Source organism: Neomonachus schauinslandi, chromosome 15 (assembly GCF_002201575.2).
Source record: "Neomonachus schauinslandi chromosome 15, ASM220157v2, whole genome shotgun sequence".
Taxonomy (NCBI): Eukaryota; Metazoa; Chordata; class Mammalia; order Carnivora; family Phocidae; genus Neomonachus; species Neomonachus schauinslandi.
The window spans coordinates 23,886,407-23,904,514 of NC_058417.1; the positions used below are offsets into that span (position 1 = coordinate 23,886,407).

General features: G+C 43.5%; 1 protein-coding gene across 3 annotated transcripts in view; it reads right to left on the reverse strand.

Annotated features, from left to right (window-relative positions):
- Nucleotides 1-15,070, reverse strand: part of AATF (apoptosis antagonizing transcription factor) — a 102,384-nt gene extending 87,314 nt beyond the window's left edge. For 2 of the 3 annotated variants that reach the window (XM_021704546.1, XM_044921886.1), the window contains exons 1-4: nt 14,854-15,070; nt 13,714-13,905; nt 11,092-11,523; nt 10,514-10,651 (exon numbers count right to left, since the gene is read on the reverse strand). In XM_021704546.1, the coding sequence (XP_021560221.1) occupies nt 10,514-10,651; nt 11,092-11,523; nt 13,714-13,905; nt 14,854-14,938 (847 nt within the window). In that variant the 5' untranslated portion in view covers nt 14,939-15,070. Of the gene's footprint in view, nt 1-4,127; nt 4,195-10,513; nt 10,652-11,091; nt 11,524-13,713; nt 13,906-14,853 lie in introns of all 3 variants that reach the window. The other variant, XM_021704547.2, reaches the window with a different exon arrangement.
- Between the last annotated feature and the right edge of the window lie 3,038 nt (nt 15,071-18,108).

An 18,108-nucleotide genomic window follows, 5' to 3' on the forward strand; every position in this document is an offset into this window, starting at 1 on the left:
TATTTTCAGATAACCAAGGTCTAAATAGTTTACATCTCCTGTACCATTTCTCAGAAAACTACTAAAGGATATACTTCATCAAAGTAAGGGAGTAAGCCAAGGAAGATCCTGGAGTAGGAGCTGCACAGAAGTGAGAAGCTAAGGTAATCCCCAGGATGATGAAGGGAGATGCCAGCATGATAGCTGGGCACCAGAGAAGGTGAACAGTCCAGACTGGAGCAGGTCAAAAGGCTCTGGAACAGACTTACTCAGGAAAATAAATTGGCAGAATACCTGATGCAACTGAGTATCTTAAAGGGAGATTTAGACAACTAGAGAAAAGTTTGGGCTTAAATAACTGCACAGAAAAAATACAAACAGAAATGTAACAATTATTAACTCTACAAAACAGAATGATCTGTGGGAAAGGACAAATAATCATAGTATATATACTACACGGCTCAGCTGTGAATGGTGTTTACATAGACAATAATGTAAATACTGACTATTGATCTAACCAAATTACAATATACAACCATGAAGAGATAGAAACTGTGTATGAATGTAGGAGGAACAAGAGCTAAATCCTCATTTTCATAATGAAGCACCAATAGATAATGCCTAAAACTGAAAAATCAAGTAGAAACAAAACTTGTTCATTAGAGATAAGGACAGAAATCCATGGATTCCAAAAAAAAAAAATACAACAAAATAATTAAAAATATAATTGCTGCTTTAGGGGCACCTGGGTGGCACAGTCAGTTGAATGTCCAACTCCTGACTTCAGCTCAGGTCATGATCTCAGGGTCCTGAGATCGAGCCCCAGGTCAGGGTCCACACTCAGTGCAGAGTCTGCTTGAGATTCCCTCTCCCTCCCTTTCCCTCTGCCCCTCTCCCCTCCGCATGTTCACTCACGCTCTCCCTCTCTCCAAAAAATAAATAAATCTTAAATATATACATAAAATTGTTGCTTTGGATAGTAGGTCCTGGCAAGGGAGTGGTGGTACACAGGCAGCAGATACTGGTTTTCCAATAATGCTTTATAAAATTATTTGACTCTTTAAATTATATACATATAAAACTTGGGTAAAAATTTAAAAGAAGAAAGGGAGTGGCTCAGCAGGGGGAGGAGCAGAGGGAGAGGGAAAGGGACAGAATCTCATGCAGACTCCACGCTGAGCGCAGAGCCCAAGGCAGGGCTTGATCCCAAGACCCTGAGATCATGACCCAAGCCAAAACCAAGAGTCGGATGCTCAACCGACTGTACCACCCAGTCGCCCCCTGATGCAGGGTTATTAATAAAAGATCTACTGGAACCAGGAACTAGAAACTTGAACTACACTAAGAACATTCTCTGTTTAGTGGCCCAGGAACCATGACTCTGAACACAGAGGAAAGAAGTATAAGTCTCCAGTTCTTCCCCATCCTGCTTTTATACCTTATTTACATAGTAATAACACTGTGTAAATGCAGTTTATAGGTTTTCAACTCCTGGGGTCAGCACAGGGGGAAGGCCCTGGGCTCCTGGTCAGTAGTGGCAGGGCAGGCTAAAACGGCAGCAGAAAGAAGACGGGATGACTACCTTGTACGTCTTCCTCAAAATTCTGCTATCTCATCCCCGATTCCTCATTCACAATTTATGACCTTGGTTTCTATTTCAAAGAAAATAGAACTATCAAAAGAGAATTTTCACAGGCTCCTACCTATTGGTGTCTATTTATACACTACCTTCTTCCCAGCTGTCATGACAGTTAAATTGTCCACACTGCTATCGAAGGCCACCCTTCTTGTCCTGTGTCCACTTACCTACCCAAGCACATTGCTACAGCAGATGATCATTCTTAATATACAAACACACAGCTTACTCCTTGCGTCTCAAAATAATCAAAACACTTCTCTCTGACTCCACATCCTTCTCCATCTAATGTCCCATCTCTCTGCTCCCCTTTAAAGCCACATCCTTAAGAGTTGTCTACACTCGCGGTCTCAAATCCCTTTTTCCCATCCTCATCCAAACCCATTCCTGCCCAGCCTATATCCCACTCCACCAAAACTGTTCACCAAGGTCACAGCTGACCACCATGTTGCTAAATTAAATGGTCAATTCTCAGCTTACTTAGCCTGTCAGTAGCATTCCCATCTTTCATACCAAAGAATCAATGAGTCAAAAAACAGATATAAACAAGCTACCTACAATTATAGAAGTAAAACAGAAATAGAATGAGACTAACTGTAAGGCAAAGGATTACTGCTGTCTCCTTGAATGCTTCGGTGCTACTTATTATATTCCTGTATGATATTAAAAAAATGATTTAAGCACAGGTTTTAAGACATGAATAACAGTAATAAAGGAGAGTAGTATCTTACGCAGTGGTTAGGTTCTCAAGCCTGAGCATAAAGCAAAAATCGAGTTCTGACAAAACTTAAAAACCCCTAAAACTTCCTATAAAGTTCAGCACTGTACTGTCTCTCCCCAAGCTGGACCCAGGCAGTTCCTCCCCTCAAACTCCAGAGCACACAGCTAGTTCAACCATTAAACACCAGATCCAGTCTGTCCGATGAGATGCTCCCCAGAGCCACTACAGCTCCTGCCCACCACCTCAGGCAGGCTTCCTCGGGGGCCCTCGTTCACTGAATACAATGGCAGGCAGAAGTTCTGCACCACTGAAGCGGTTTCTCTCTCCCTCTTCTTTTTTTGGCCAGGCACCTATAGTTAAAGGTGGGTTAATTAAATATACAAATATATAAATATATTAAAAGATATATAATGATGCGCACAGCTTCCCCACGAACACAACAGGTTGAGTAATCTTATTAGGGAACCACTACTATTACCAGCTACTCCAAGTCAGGGCTGCGTCCTGCTTCTGTAGCCACAGACATGCCTAATTCCTAAGAAACCCAAACCAATAAAACAAATTTTCTGACTAGACTGGTTTCAGTTGTTTTCATGCTTCCACAACTCTGTTGACCTAGGGTTCATCTCTTCAAGGTAGGTGGAATCACAGCATGACAATCTAACACTCTCCTCCTGTCCTACCACTTAGTTACTTTGGGAAAGCACTTGCTCTGTGATCCAGTTTTACTCTCTTCATAGTAGAAACGCCTAATTAACCAGGTTGGACAAATTAAGTAGCTCAACAGGGACCAAAAGTCTTCCTACACAAAACTCATCCTCTAATAAACAGACAAAACAAAGCATATATTTCAATGCTAAATCAACAGGTATTATGTAAATATCAAACAGAAAGTTATCAAAAAATGACTGTCTTCGTTTCCCACCTACAGTTTAGGAAAAATAAGAGATCAATAATGCTCTAAGGTAGCAGGAGAGTAGGAAAACACCAGTCACAGATGAGAATTTCAAATGTTACAATTCTTCTAAGGACCAATTTGGCAATATATTCCAAAAGTCTTAAAAAAAAAAAAAGGCACAATCCCTTTTTCCCAGCAATTGCATTTCCAGGAGATACAGATCTGTGCTGTCCAATACAGTATCCACTAGCCATATGTGGCTATTAGCAGTCGAAGTGTGGTTAGTCCAAATTGAGATGAGCTGTAAACATAGGATATATCCTGGGCTTCAAAGATTTAACATGAAAAAAAGATACATAATATACCTCACTAATATTTGTATACTGACTAAACGTTAAAATATTTTTGATACATGGGGTTAAATAAAATATATTACAAGTTAATTTTATGTGTTTTCTTGGACTTTTTCTTAATGTAGTTAATACAAAATTTTAAATTACCTATGTGGCTTACATTACATTTCTATCAAAGGGCTACTTTCAGACAAATTACACAAATATGTATGTACAAGGATGTTTATCAAAGCATGCTTTATAAAAGTGAAAAGCTAGAATAAACCTAAGCATCCATCAATACAGATTGGTTAAATAAATTGCAGTAAATCTATAAAATGGAATATTCTGTAGCCACTGAAAATGCTGTGTACATCTAAATATACTGATATGAAATGATATATTAAGTAGAAAATATAAGTTTAAAAATAGTACATATTTATAAGATTCCTTTTTTTTTCAAAAGGAGCGCGTGTGTGTGTGTGTGTGTGTGTGTGTGTGTGTTTGTAAGCACAGAAAAAGGTCTGAAAGGTTATTCATCAAAATGACAACTGTGATTACCTCTGGGCAGTAGGATTGCAGGTAATCCTTATTTTCTTCTTTATGCCTTCATGTATTTTCTGAATTTCTGAAGTAAGCATGACATAATTTTATAATTAAAATAGTAAAGATATTTTTAAAAATGAGATATCGGCTAAAACAAAAAGATCAATCTTATATCACTTTTGCTAGATGAAGTCTATAGTAACAAGTGTCCTTAATCCTACACTAGGAGAAGCTTGCAAATACCTGTCCCAAGCTATACTTAAACTTATCCCAAGTAATTAAGAATGTTTCCGGGTTCTACATATCATTTGTGAAAACTCTGCCATGAACCCATAAGGTATTAAATGAGAGAACACAGAAATAGATGTTCATGCATTTGTCACCTAAGGCAGCTAAGTAATTTAAAAAGGGGAGCATTTCACTGATAATACTAGTTGTTTATGGATTAGGGAACTGGTGGCAGTTCCTGAGTAGCACAAGGGGAGGAAACAAAATTTTCTCTATATAAGAGTTTGGTATCTTTTGCATTTTGAGCCCTGTGAATCTACTGCCTACTTTAAAAATAAATAAAATTTTAAAAACAAAACAGAAACATCATCTACAAACACTCCATGATTGCCCATGACTTACTCAAAATTCAAGAAGTTATTCTTAAGGGACACCTGGGTAACTCAGTCAGTTAAGTGTCCAACTCTTGATTTCGGCTCAGGTCACGGATCTAAGGGTCATGAGATCGAGCCCCGCGTTGGGCTCCATGCTCAGTGCGAGGTCTGCTTGAGATTCTCTCTCTCCCTCTGCCCTTCCCCCTGCTGGCACTCTCTAAATAAATAAATAAATAAATAAATAATCAAAAAAAGAAAAGTCACTCTTAAGATGTTTACTGGTGCTGAAATCAAATTAGCATTAAAAACTGTAGTCTAGAGGCACCTGGGTGGCTCAGTTGGTTGGGCGTCTGCCTTTGGCTCGGGTCACCATCTCACGGTCCCGGGATCGAGCCACACGTCGGGTTCCCTGCTCAGCGGGGAGCCTGTTTCTCCCTTTCCCTCTGCAGCTCCCCCCACTTGTGCTCGCTCTCTCTCAAAAAAAAATAAATAAAATCTTTTAAAAAAACCCAAAAAAGTCAAAATAGTTGAAGGGCTGGGGGAAGGGCCAAAGAATGAGGGGAGGGTGAATATAAGCTAGAAGTGGGAAGATGGAGGGGAGCAAATACAATGTAATTTATTAATAGTGGAATTTGTTTTTATACTCGTAGGCAAATAAAGAATCTCAACACTTCCTCTATATTTATATTACATTATACTGTGTTCTTGGGTTCTTTTGCTTATGGGAAATAGCAAAATGTCAACCATTGTTTCTATTAAAGGTCTTTAATGATATTGCATTTTAGACCTGTAATGAAACATGGGTGCTCACTGCAGTTTGTAATGCATCTCATTAAATACATTAATAACATGCATTTCACTAAGAGGTCAACTTATTATGGCTGAAATTTGGCTTTCCTTTAATCACTTCATTTAAAGCTATAGAGCAAACTCTGAAAAAGATAGTAGAGAGTGCCTGTTACAGAAATGCTCTTTCAATTCTCCCATCCATTAAAATCAGTTACGCTTTATTAAGAAATCACCGTTAATGTTTTTACGTGAATAACAATATTGTGATTTTTTTTTCTTTTTTAAAGATTTATTTATTTGAAAGAAAGAGAGAGTATACACACACACATAAGCGGGGGTAGGGGGAGGGGGAGAGGATCCCAAGTACACTCACTGCTGAGCAGGGAGCCTGAGACCCTGAGATCATGACCTGAACTGAAATCAAGAATCAGATACTTAACTGACTGAGCCATTCAGATGCCCCAGTATTGTGATTTTTTAAGAAACCCTTTTAGAGATACATGCTGATTTACTGATAAAATGACAGAATGTCTACTCCAAACTCCTAGCTCCAAACTAATCCAGAAATAGAGGGAGAACTAGTATAAATACAGATGAAATAAGATTGGCCAGGAATTGATGACGGCTTAGCTGGTAAAGGTATGTGGGTTCAAATTCTCCATGCTTTTATATAAGTTTGATATACTCAGGTTTCCTTAAGTAACTTGCCTTCTTCCTTACACATTGCTGCCTCCTAAATCTGTACAACTTTTTAAAAAGAAAATCAGAGAGGAAAATGTAACCTCTTTAGAGAAATGCTTTTGGCACAGAAAAATCCCTTAATTTTGCTAAGGTTACTTTATGACTTACCAATTATGCAACTACTAAAATATCAAAAAATGTCTGAAATTACTTAACACTTCAAGAGTTATAATTACCAACACGTAACACCAAGGTGACTGGGGACTTAAGTGCACGTGTGTTGGGGAAGGAAGGAGATACTTATGTAGTTTCTGAAAAACAGAGTTTAGGGTGCTGACGTTAGAATGGCATGCTGCTCATCAGTTTACTGTGGTTAAAATCTGCTGCTTTAGAGGCTATTTTAGGACTATGAGAGTAAACAGCAGTGACAAGAGATAACATATCAAGAAAACACAACCTGAGAACAGGATCCCACACACAATGAAACTGAAGTTGAGAGGGTAAAAGGTGTCCGAAACCAGAAGAAATCAGAAAGGCAGGAGAACCCAAATAGCTTTCATAGTGTCACCAAAGCCAAAGGCAATATTTCAAGGAAAAAGGTTGAATGCTTCAAGGAGGTAGCAGCTGGCTTTGGTGGCAAGGAAATCTCTGGTCATCTTTTCATAGTTACAAAACAAAAGCTGAATTATAAGCATTAAAGAAAAAAGTAACACTACACTTTCCAGAATGAATGCTTAATTTAAGTTATACAGGAAATCTGAATACTAATAAAAGTCAAAAAATACTGAAGACCGTGGGGATGATGGTCATTACACTGATGGCCATCATTCACATGGCTGATTATTACCAAACGCCTCTTTCAGCAGAAAAATACCCACACCTAACATATGTGGGGCACTGTGTGCCAGCCACTGTGCCAATGCTTTATACTGACCATGTCCTTCAATCCTCACAACCATACTATCGCCCTCTTGCTGTGAAGTTAAGTAACCTGCCCAAGGTCACAGAGGTAAATCCACTGCTGAGATGGAATCTAAAGCCAGGCAATCTAACTTTAACTCCTTTAAGACCCAGCGAACTGACAAGAGATTTAATTAAAGACAGTAAGTTCCAGTGCCTGTTCTGGGGTCAGTATAAATTCAGCCTAGGTTCCATACCAGCCATAGAGCACAGTATTAATGGTGCATCCAGAGTAATGCAGCCCAGTTTTTCTTAAACTATTTACCAACACAGGGAGGTATACAACATATTATGTCATATTGTCATAAGAAGATTGAAAACAAACAAAAAGTAGCCACCCTGGGGTGCCTGGCTCGTTCAGTTGGTAGAGCATGCAACTCTTGATCTTGGGGTTATGAGTTCTGAGCCCCTTGTTCGGTACAGAGATGACTTAAAAATAAAACCTCAGGGGCACCTGGATGGCACAGTTGGTCGAGTGTCCGACTCTTGGTTTCCACTCAGGTCATGATCTCGGGGTCGTGAGACTGGGCTCTGTGCTCAGCGCAGAATCTGCTTGGGACCCTCTCTCCCTCTCCCTCTGCCCCTCCACCCCATGCTTTCTCTCTCAAATAAATGAATCTTTAAAAAGAAATCTGAAAAGGGGCGCCTGGGTGGCTCAGTTGGTTAAGCGGCTGCCTTCGGCTCAGGACATGATCCCAGGGTCCTGGGATCGAGCCCCGCATCGGGCTCTCTGCTCAGCGGGAAGCCTGCTTCTCCCTCTCCCACTCCCCCTGCTCATGTTCCCTCTCCCGCTGTATTTCTCTCTGTCAAATAAATAAATAAATAAAATCTTAAAAAAAAAAAATTAGCCACCCTTCAGATGTGCAGAAATCCTACTTAGAATACTCTCCACTCTCCCATCTTAGAATATGTGACACTAAACAAACATGCCTTTCTTCTCCCTCCTCCGCTGCAACCCACCCTGTCAGATTGTAACAGACATCTGTCACATTAACTGGAATTTACCCATGAGACAAAGCGGAAATTGGTTAAGTACAAAAAAGATTAAGAAGATCAGAACACTTGCAAATAATATTAAAGTAGCTAAAAAAACTAGTACCCAAGAATAAGAATGTGTCAACCTGACATGGACTAACCCTTAAAATAGCAGTATTTTAAGATGAATCCAAAAAAGGGGCGCCTGGGTGGCTCAGTCGTTAGGCGTCTGCCTTCGGCTCAGGTCATGATCTCAGGGTCCTGGGATCGAGCCCCGCATCGGACTCCCTGCTCAGCGGGGAGCCTGCTTCTCCCTCTCCCTCTCCCCCTGCTTGTGTTCCCTCTCTCTCATTGTCTCTCTCTGTCAAATAAATAAATAAAATCTTAAAAAAAAAAAAAAGAAGGAAAGGATCAAGCAAGAAGAGTAATAAATAACAAAATGGGAAAGGTCTCATGAAACACTTCAGACATTTAACCTAGAGCAGTCTAGGTCTCTCCAAAGCATACCAAGAATTAGGGTACCAGGGCATTAAAAACAGCAGAGAAATGGGGCGCCCGGCCCGCTCAGTCGGTAGGGCATGCAACTCTTGATCTTGGCTTCGTGAGTTCAAGCCCCGTGTTGGGCAAAGAATTTACTTAAAAAGAAAAAGAAAATAGCAGGTAAGTGCTCCAAAAATCTCAAAAATTTTGAAAACTGCCAACCATCATTTATTTAAGGGAAGAAGGGGGGAAATCTAATAGAGGGGATATAAAAGTTCTACCCTCACAATATCTGCAGGGTTCCTGACTTCAAGTATGGCAGGACATAAAATCTACAGGCTGGACCCTAAGAAGTAGTTCCTAATTAAAGCAGGTATTCTGGTGCCCCTGGCTGGCTGAGTCGGTAGAGCATGCGACTCTTGATCTCTGGGTTGTGAGTTCAAGCGCCATGTGCGGCATAGAGTTCATGTTAAAAAAAAAAAAGCAGGTATTTTCCCACAAGAAAGGTTTGCAGAATCCCCCACCCTAGAAATCCTACATATTTACTTTGAAGTTTGAGGTGATTGTACCTGGAGGCAGATGTCCTCCTCAGGGCCCTTCCCATTCTAACTCCACAACACTATAAAAACAAGTTTTGGGGCGCCTGGGTGGCTCAGTCAGTTAAGCGTCTGCCTTCAGCTTGGATCATGCATGATCCCAGAGTCCTGGGATGGAGCCCCACGTCGGGCTCCCTGCTCAGCAGAGTCTGCTTCTCCCTCTACCTCTGCCTCTCCTACCCCTGCTTGTGCACTCTCTCTCTTTCTCTTAAATAAATAAATCTTAAAAAAAAAAACAAAAAACAAGTTTTAAAGAGCAAATGAAAACACTTAGGTCTCAGCATGCAAATAGGAATAGCAATTCCAACCACAGTGCACTAAGCCCAAATCTCCCTCTGCACCCGTCCTTTGGTGCCCTTGGGCACACAGCACACAGCCCACAGGGGGTAAGGCGGTGCAGAAGGAAGACTTCTCAACAGTAAGGCAGGAAAGCCGGAGTTTGGTCTGCTGTGCATGAGCAAGCTCTATAACTTTGGGCAACTCATTCTCTCTGGGCCCTGGTTTTCTCATCTGTAAAATGAGGGGACTGCAAACCAAATAATTTCTAAATCCCTCTTCTACAATTCTTGGGCTTTATAGCTCAGCAATTCTCTCCCAAAACTTTCCTCACTCTGCAGTCATCACCTTTCCTCACTCTATGCAACCCAAAGAGAGATATAAATAAGATTGCCTTAGCATGTTTTCTAGAAACCTCCCAACAAAGAAAAGCATCTTGTAAGCATGATACTACCAAAATGAACAGGGATCAGCCATTCATTGTCTCTCTTCTGTTCTATACCAGCGGGTTTGCAAATAGAATCCTCTGAGCATTAAAGAAGTAACTCAGAAAGCCGAGGGAAGGAGGAGGATGAAAGTGAAGGCAGGTAAGAGAAAAGTGGAACAGGGGCACCTGGGTGGCTCAGTCAGTTGAGCATCTGACTCTTGATTTCAGCTCAGGTCATGATCTTGGGGTCCTGGGATCAAGCCCATGAGGGGCTCCATGCGCAGCAGGGAGTCTGCTTGTCCCTCTCCCTCTGCTCCTCCCCCCCCTTCCTCTCTCTCTCAAATAAATACATAAATAGAATCTTCAAAAAAAAAAAAAAGAAAGAAAAGTGGAATAGGCATGACACAAGTACCCAATCCATTTCAATCAAAGTTGTCCTCATTTGATAAGAGTTATATTGTTTTTTTAAAAAAAGGTAAATACCATTCTGTACCATATTATCACTAAAATCAAATCTTCCCTTCCTCAACTCGGTGGTGCTACAAATACAATCCCAGTGTATCCCAATGTACCCCAGTGGTTCTAAGTATCCCCAGATGGTATAAGTATTCTTACTATTTTTTAGGGCGCTGGCAAATTCTGGGCCACCTTTGTTCTTGAAAATAGGGAAAACATCTGGTTGAGGAAGTTGATTGGTGGTCAACAGAGCTTTTTGTAGCTTGATCCTTCCTTCCAAGAGCTGGTCCCACAGTGCTAAGAAAGAAAAAAGAATTTCATTCCTCAGTTACAAAATCTTCCTGGTTGGGGGTGGGGGGGATAGGAAATCACAGCAGTCTCTACGAAGCACGGCTTTATCACAGCTTCTTGCCATGAAAATACTTGCCATTATAAGAAATAAATTCAGTATCTTGGAAGCAAATATTTGCTATACGAGAGAGGGAATGCTAAAGTCCAAAGAAAAAACTGTTTTCTCTTTAATATCCCATAGCTGTGAAAGGACTACAACAGAACCAGCTAAGCAGCTCAGTGTAGAAATGACTGGCTAAGCAGAGAAGAATGGGGCTTTAAGCCTCTAGGTAGGTGAGGCATATCACAAATTAACTGGAATGACACAGGAGCGAGGGGATAGCCAAAACAGGAGATCCAATGTAGACACTGTGAAAAATAAGCCAACAGCAAAACCGTGTACAAACCTATCTGATTCTTCACAGCTCTTCCTTTCTCCACTTCCTCAGAAACTCTGGCACCGGAGAAGGTCATCACTACACCGTCATCTTCACTATTCCTGTCTTCAGCCCTGTCTTCCTCACTCTCACCCTCGGAGTCTTCCTCCCCATCCCCTTCTTCCATGCCACTCTCCTCCTCCTCTTCATCTTCCTCCTCCTCACTGCTACCAAGGTCATCCATTCCCTCGGTGAATTTTTCAAAGTCACTGATGCTCTGGACACTAAAACCTGGTGTTTTTCCAGGGCGGCTTCGGCTCTTCTTCCAGGCTGGATTACTGTCCTTGTCATTATCACACTCCTCTTGCTCAGCAGCACTCATGACATCCTCATCAGATCCCTCCAGACCCAGCCCGTCTGAATCTCCATCTCTAGACTCTTCCTCATCAGATATCTCCTTGTCTAAACAAGAGACGAAAGAAGGAAAAAAGACAGATGTCACTCTGAGACAAATACTAGGGTGTATCTTTCATTTTGAGTAAAGGATTACAGTATCCATCAAAAAAATAAAATGTATTATTGTACTCAATTCAATTCAAATATTTATTGTACATCTACTATCTCTAAAATGCTAAAGGGAGAAGCAAAGATGAACAAAACATGGGTCTTACCCTAACGAAAGGTTCTAGTGGGAAAAACAGACCCTTTGAAACTGTAACACAGACAAGACTTGATAAAGTTTTATAACCCAGAGAAGGGAGAAATTTTAAGTGTGGGGCAAGTGGATTTAAACAAGGCTTTTAAGAAAGAGGTAGCCTTTGGTCTGGACCTTGGAGAATGGTAAGATTTTTGGGTAACTGGGAATTAACAGTTTTCCCAAACCCACATCTGAAAAAATATAATTTAACATTAACTATCCCAAATGTACAATCTCCATCACACCAGTGTACCCTATTTTTTAAATACTTATTAAGTATCTATTATGAGCCAGGTATAGATAAAAGCTAAGAAATGACAAGTAGATTGTAATACCTGTGGGGAGGGGTCCATAGCCTGGTGGGAGTGGTAGATATGCATGCCAACATTCATATCATTATTATTATTATAGTGTCATTAGTACACAGTGTATGGAAAAGGATCCATCTAACTCTCCTGAAAGGGTGAGGAATTGGCTTCATGTGAAGGAGACATAATTTTCCTGATTAAACATAAGTAACAGCTTATGTGATAGGTCTTCAATACTTCTTTAAAGAATTACATATAAACTCAAGACATGGAGAGGGCTGTCAAAATATAAATACAAAAACTAAGTGCAAAAATAGTAAGCAGAAATTAATCATTTAAGTTCTTTAAATGTGTGCCATTTCTCAGATTAAGGTATATTCATAGAGTAGTAGTTAGGAGTATAGATCTTGGAATCAGACTGCCTTATTTGAATCCTGGCTCTTCTGCTTACTAGCTATATGACCTTGAGCAAGTTACAGAGCCAATCTGTCCCTCAATTTCCTTACCTGTAAAATGGGGATAAATACTACCAACTTCATAAACTATTGGGAGTGTCAAATGAAATGATACATGTAATGATAACAGTAACAACATCTTTTGAAGACTTATTGTGTTCCAGTCTCTTAGCACTTTTAAAGAACTTACCACAATGCCTGACATATGCTGAAAGCCCAATAAATATAACATTTGTTTCATGATTGGTCCCTTTATCACTCTCTAGGCAAAGAATGTGAAATGAACTTATCAGGAGCCCCCAGAACTATATCAAGGGCCAAATCATAGTGATGAATGATAGTTTCTTTTATAGTTATTTGTGGATTCTCAACATGGAACCTCTCTAAAGGAAAAAAAAAGATGGCATCCACTCAGTAATCACCATATCCAGCCCCTCCCTTTTTTCACTGAGAAACTTACAATGTTTTAAAACTATAAGCTCATGTCCTCACATCCTCCTAAGGCTCTTGCAGGGGAGAGGGAAGGATTATCCTATTTTTACAATGGCAAGCTCATTTTGAGCTTCACAAATTACTGTTATACAGTGACCCAATGCAAGACTTGAAAAACCAAAAGAAAAGGGTCAAAATCCATGAGTGGCATGTTCATCAGATGCAATTCTTTTCCAACACATAGCCCTCTCCAATATCCAATATGCATTGTCTTTCCTCTCCATTTTAGGTTGAACCATTAGGCTAAATATAAGGATTACAGAAACTTAATAGATCTGAGCTTTAGATTGCTTATGAACTGAAATTAAGTACCTCTTAAGGTCCTTCCTAATGCCAAAATCATGGTCTCTTCTGAGACAGTAAGTGGGGGCACACACACAGACTAGTCTTGCAGAGATCATCCAAAAAAACAAAAAACACCCCACAAAGAAACACAACTTTAACCTTAAAAAAGTAGGAAAGTCAGGGCGCCTGGGTGGCTCAGTCGTTAAGCATCTGCCTTCTGCTCAGGTCGTGATCCCAGGGTCCTGGGATCGAGCCCCGCATTGGGCTCCCTGCTCAGCGGGAAGCCTGCTTCTCCCTCTCCCACTCCCCCTGCTTGTGTTCCCCCTCTCGCTGTCTCTCTCTCTGTCAAATAAATAAATAAAATTAAAAAAAAAAAAAGTAGGAAAGAAAAAGTACCATGCAAATGTCTACTCACCAGATGAACCTGGCAGAGTCTGCTCCCAATGGTCCTCCTTCCAAGCTTTTCTAGAGGTAGCCTTGCCAGAATACCTTTTGTCTGTGTCCAAGAGGGAGGCTGATGCCAGTTTTCTAATGCTACCCACAGCCAGGAAATGACCTTCCCCATCTTCCCCTTCATCAAACCTGTCAATCACTCTGGCAGCAGTGGCTGCAGGGGAGGGGGGAAAGTAATCAGAATCTCCAGGTTAGAAGGAACTTTAATGGTAACCCTATCCAACCCTTTTAACTCATACTCTACAAAACCCCAACCAACTTCCAGGAAGAGGAAACTCATCACCTCTCAAGATAGACCACTACCTTGCTGCTGTTCCTGAACAGAAAGCTGACCTCTGCACTACTAGTAGGACATATTTCTATGCCTTGGATCATAAAAACGAGCCTAATTCCTCTTCATTTGTGACAGTCACTCAAATACTGTAAGTCAGCCATCTATCCTCACTCCATCCCATCCCTAAGGGAGTTTGCTTATCCTGGCTCAACAGCCTCAGCTCCTTCAACTGATATTCCTAAGACACGATCCAGCACTCATATTTATCCTTCCTTATTCTTCCTTCCTCACACTTCTGATTCAAGTCTAAAGCAGGATTACTCCCAACTAGACCTTGAACACCAACTTACAGAGCAGCAGTCTCAGTCAGTCAGCCCCTGAGCAAGTGTCTTGAGGCCTAAGGGGGCTTAACAGCACCACGGAAACCCACTTCTTCCTTCAATCTCCAAGTAAGTTCTTAGGGGCAGGCCGACTTAAAAAACGGCTGAGACTTCTTCTCATTTCTAACTCAATACCAGTCAGGGCATCCTGAAAGATAACTTCCAGCCAGCTACCAGACCCGAGCTCCCTGCAACAGCCCTGGAAGACTGAGTGGCCGGGATGCTCCGCCCACCCGAGCACCAAGTCTAGCGTGCGGGTCAGGAAGAAGCCGAAGCCCTCCTCCCGAGCCCCGGGCAACCCTCCCGGGAGGCTGTTTTCCTCCGCGCCAGGGTCGAGCCGAGTAGGCCAGGCGCCGAGGCCTGGCTGCCGACCCCGCTCGCGCCGCCAGGGTCTGCCCTGGGCCGGACCCACCGCTCCGCACGTGGCCTTTTCCCAGTCAGGCCTCACCCTCCTCTGGGTCGGCCTCAGGATCTGCCTCGCGCGGGCGCGGGTTCAACAATTGTTCCAGCTGCAGCGCCAGCGGCCCCGCCATCGTCACCAGGTCTCGCTCCGCGCCGCGCTCGTCAGTGTGCAGCCCCCGCCCGCACGCTCTCTCCCAGCGGGACCCTGCTGCCCGGAGACTACCTCTCAGAACAGCCAGGGACCGCGCAGGACCGGGCTCTCGCTCGGGGCCGGCCACTTCCGGGAGGTGCGCGGGAGGGGGCGGGGCCTGCGTGTCTCTACGGGCGTTGCTAGGAAGAAGGCGGAAGCGCGCGGAAGGCTGTAGGGATCGTCGCGGTCCCGGCGCGCGTGCGCGGGCGCGGAGGGGGTGTGTGGGGCGGTCCGGGAGCGCGCGAGGGCACGTGGCCGCCGTTGGCGCGGAACAGACGTTGCAGTGCGCGCGGCCCTTGTCCCCTTGCGTAGAATATGCTTCAAGATTTGTCCGAGATTCGCTTAGAAATAAAGTGTGGTGTGGCCGTGGCCTATGGTGGCTGATTTGAAAAAGAAGGGGGAGTAAAGGGTAAGCATCTCCAGCCTCAGGTGCGCTTTCGGGCACTCACAGACTGGGACCAAGACAGGTTTGGCATTTAACAAGTTGGAGGAGTCTGGGGGCCGGGCACACGCTTGTGACCCCGTGGTGGTCAGGATTTAAGAATCCTACGTCAGGGCTGTGCATGTATAAGTGTGCGGCGGACTCTTGGCGTCGTTATTAATAGGAATAATTAGAAGTCGCTCCGACTGTTCATAAATAAAGATCGATTCTGTAGTTTCTCCAAGTAGCCTTGAATTAGGGAAAAGGGGGTGGTGATGATTATTTCATACCCTCATTATTGATATCTGTTCAAAGGGGAAGGCATACTCAGACACTTGAACACAATGCAGAAAAACTCACGCCTACCTTAGAGGGGCACAGGTAGACTCAGAATATAAAGACTTAATAGGATCAATTTAATTACACCCAGTCACATGGAAAGATACAATCCATTTATATTCTCTTTCCTTCATGAAGCATTCCCTAACTGCCCGCAGTGTGGCAGGCACTGCTAGATGAGATACAAAGATGAGTAAGTTAAATTCTCTCCTGAAGGTGATCAGCCCCGGAGGGGGGGGGGGGGCGGTGCGCAGACAAACTTGTAAACAGAAATGGCAATAAGGGATGATAAGGGTGAGTTCAAAATGGTCTATCCTTCCAGTATCTGTTTGAGATTACCCGTAGAAACCTAGAACCCTGTAAACAGAAACTGCATCAAAAGAGTCCAGAAAAGAGTGTTAAGGGTTCCAGGCCAGTTGGATCCCACAGCTGAACAGCCTAGGAACCCTCAGCTCACCAGTGTTTCCTGTGGAACTTAAGAGAAGTGAGGGTCCCTGACTTTCACAGTCTTAATACGCCCTCAGGGTCAAGAGCAATGAGAGGCCATCCCTTTAGTGAGGCTTGTTTCATGTCCCCTTCCTAGGTGACTGCAGAGGGGAAGGGGAACCTATCGTAGGGTAGACCCCCTCAAACATGAAAGGGAAAGAGTGCCAGGCTAGGGCAGGAGCACCCTAGGCAAAAAGAAAACTGCTTTTTTACCAGCAGCAAGAGAATTCAGGCTAGAAAACAGCGTTGTTTGTTTTTGTTAACATATCCCCTGCAATTGCAGTCTGGTGCGGGGCGTCTTGGGCCTCCAGGACAAAAGCCTGCCCCTCAGGCTGCAACGGGGAGCCATCACCTTGGGCTTCAAAAGGACAAAAATATTTCCACATTTAGGAAACTACCTCCCCCAATCCTCTTCCCTTCCTATTTGAACAATAGTGCTTAGAATCCTTGCCTTCAGGGTAAAGAAAAAGGACAAAAGGGGGAGGGAGGCAAGATAGGTTCAGAGACCACCTCTAAACTGTCATACAAACAGGACACTGGTGGATGATTCTGGGCAGAAAATGCCCGAGTTCTGCTTACCTACTATCCCTTCTCTGTCCTGGTCCCCACTGACTCGGGAAGCCTTTGGAGGAAGGAATTAAGACTACTCTACTCCAGTCACATACATCCCAGGGCCCCCCAAATGCTCCTCCTGCTTTCTTACCCCATACTGAAGGTAGGGAGGGGAGGCAAGAGGAAAGAATTCTAAGACTTAACATGCAGCTGAGAGAAGTTGAGGCATAGCACGGGGCAGGGGAGCACCCTCCTAAATGCTCTCTCTAGGGGCCCTTCCTGCTTGCATTCTAGTGTCTTGAGAAGGGAGGAGGGGTTTCCTGTTGGGAACGGGTCTGGAGATGGAGGGTGGACTACAAGAGAGGATATTTCAAAGACTATACCTCCTAGAAGAAACTTAAGCCTCTGACTGCTCTAGGAGATGTGAGCAGATTTGATAACCAAAGGGATGGGAATAAATGGGAGCACTCTCCAAAAAGAACAGTCATCTCCAGAGGAGGTCAGAGGGTCTCTTCGTTCACAGTTCTCTGCTGCTGCCCAAGGGCTGCAAAGTGACAGACAGATGTAGGAATAGCAGAAGATGGGCAGGGGTGACATTAGATTACCATCCCCCCCATTGTCCCAATCAACTATTCCTATGACCAGGAATCCTGCCTCTCTTCTCAGATGCCATCAATCCCTAGGTCCCAGGTCCCTGCCAATGCCTGTCCTGGCTCTCCATGCCTAGTTCTCCCTGACCTTGTCTAGCACTAAAGCAGCCCCCAGTCTCCCCCAGCCTGGGGAAGTTGGGTGGGTGGTGAGCTTCGGCTCCCTAGCCCAGGGCAGGCTGGAACCCTGAAGGCAGATGGCCAGAGGCACAGAGGTGGCAGCTTTAAGATGGCCGCAGGGAGAAAGCTAACTGCCAAGCCTAACTGGAAAGGAGACTGCCCTCCTAGGAGGGAGGGGAACGCCGTGGTGCTCCCCGTGGCCCTTGAGCCTCTCCTGGGAGCTCCCAGGCGGCCACCTGCGGATGGTGCAGCACTTCTCTGCACCTTAGGGCCAGAGGTGGACAGTGCTGCTCTGATGGGAAGGAAAATAGTCCCTGATATTTCTAGACCTCCTCCTCTCAGGCGCCTCCCAATTTGACTGCTAAGCTTTGCCACCTGTTCAGGTATTTTTAGGGTTCAGTATACAGAGCCAGGAGGGAAAGACTGCCCTGCTGCCACGGAGTCAGAGAGAGGAAATAAGTCCACACTGAGCGCCCAACTCAAACCCCTTCTTAACAAGTACCCAATTCCACAATAAAGCTGCTAAATAATTCAGCAGCCCTGATA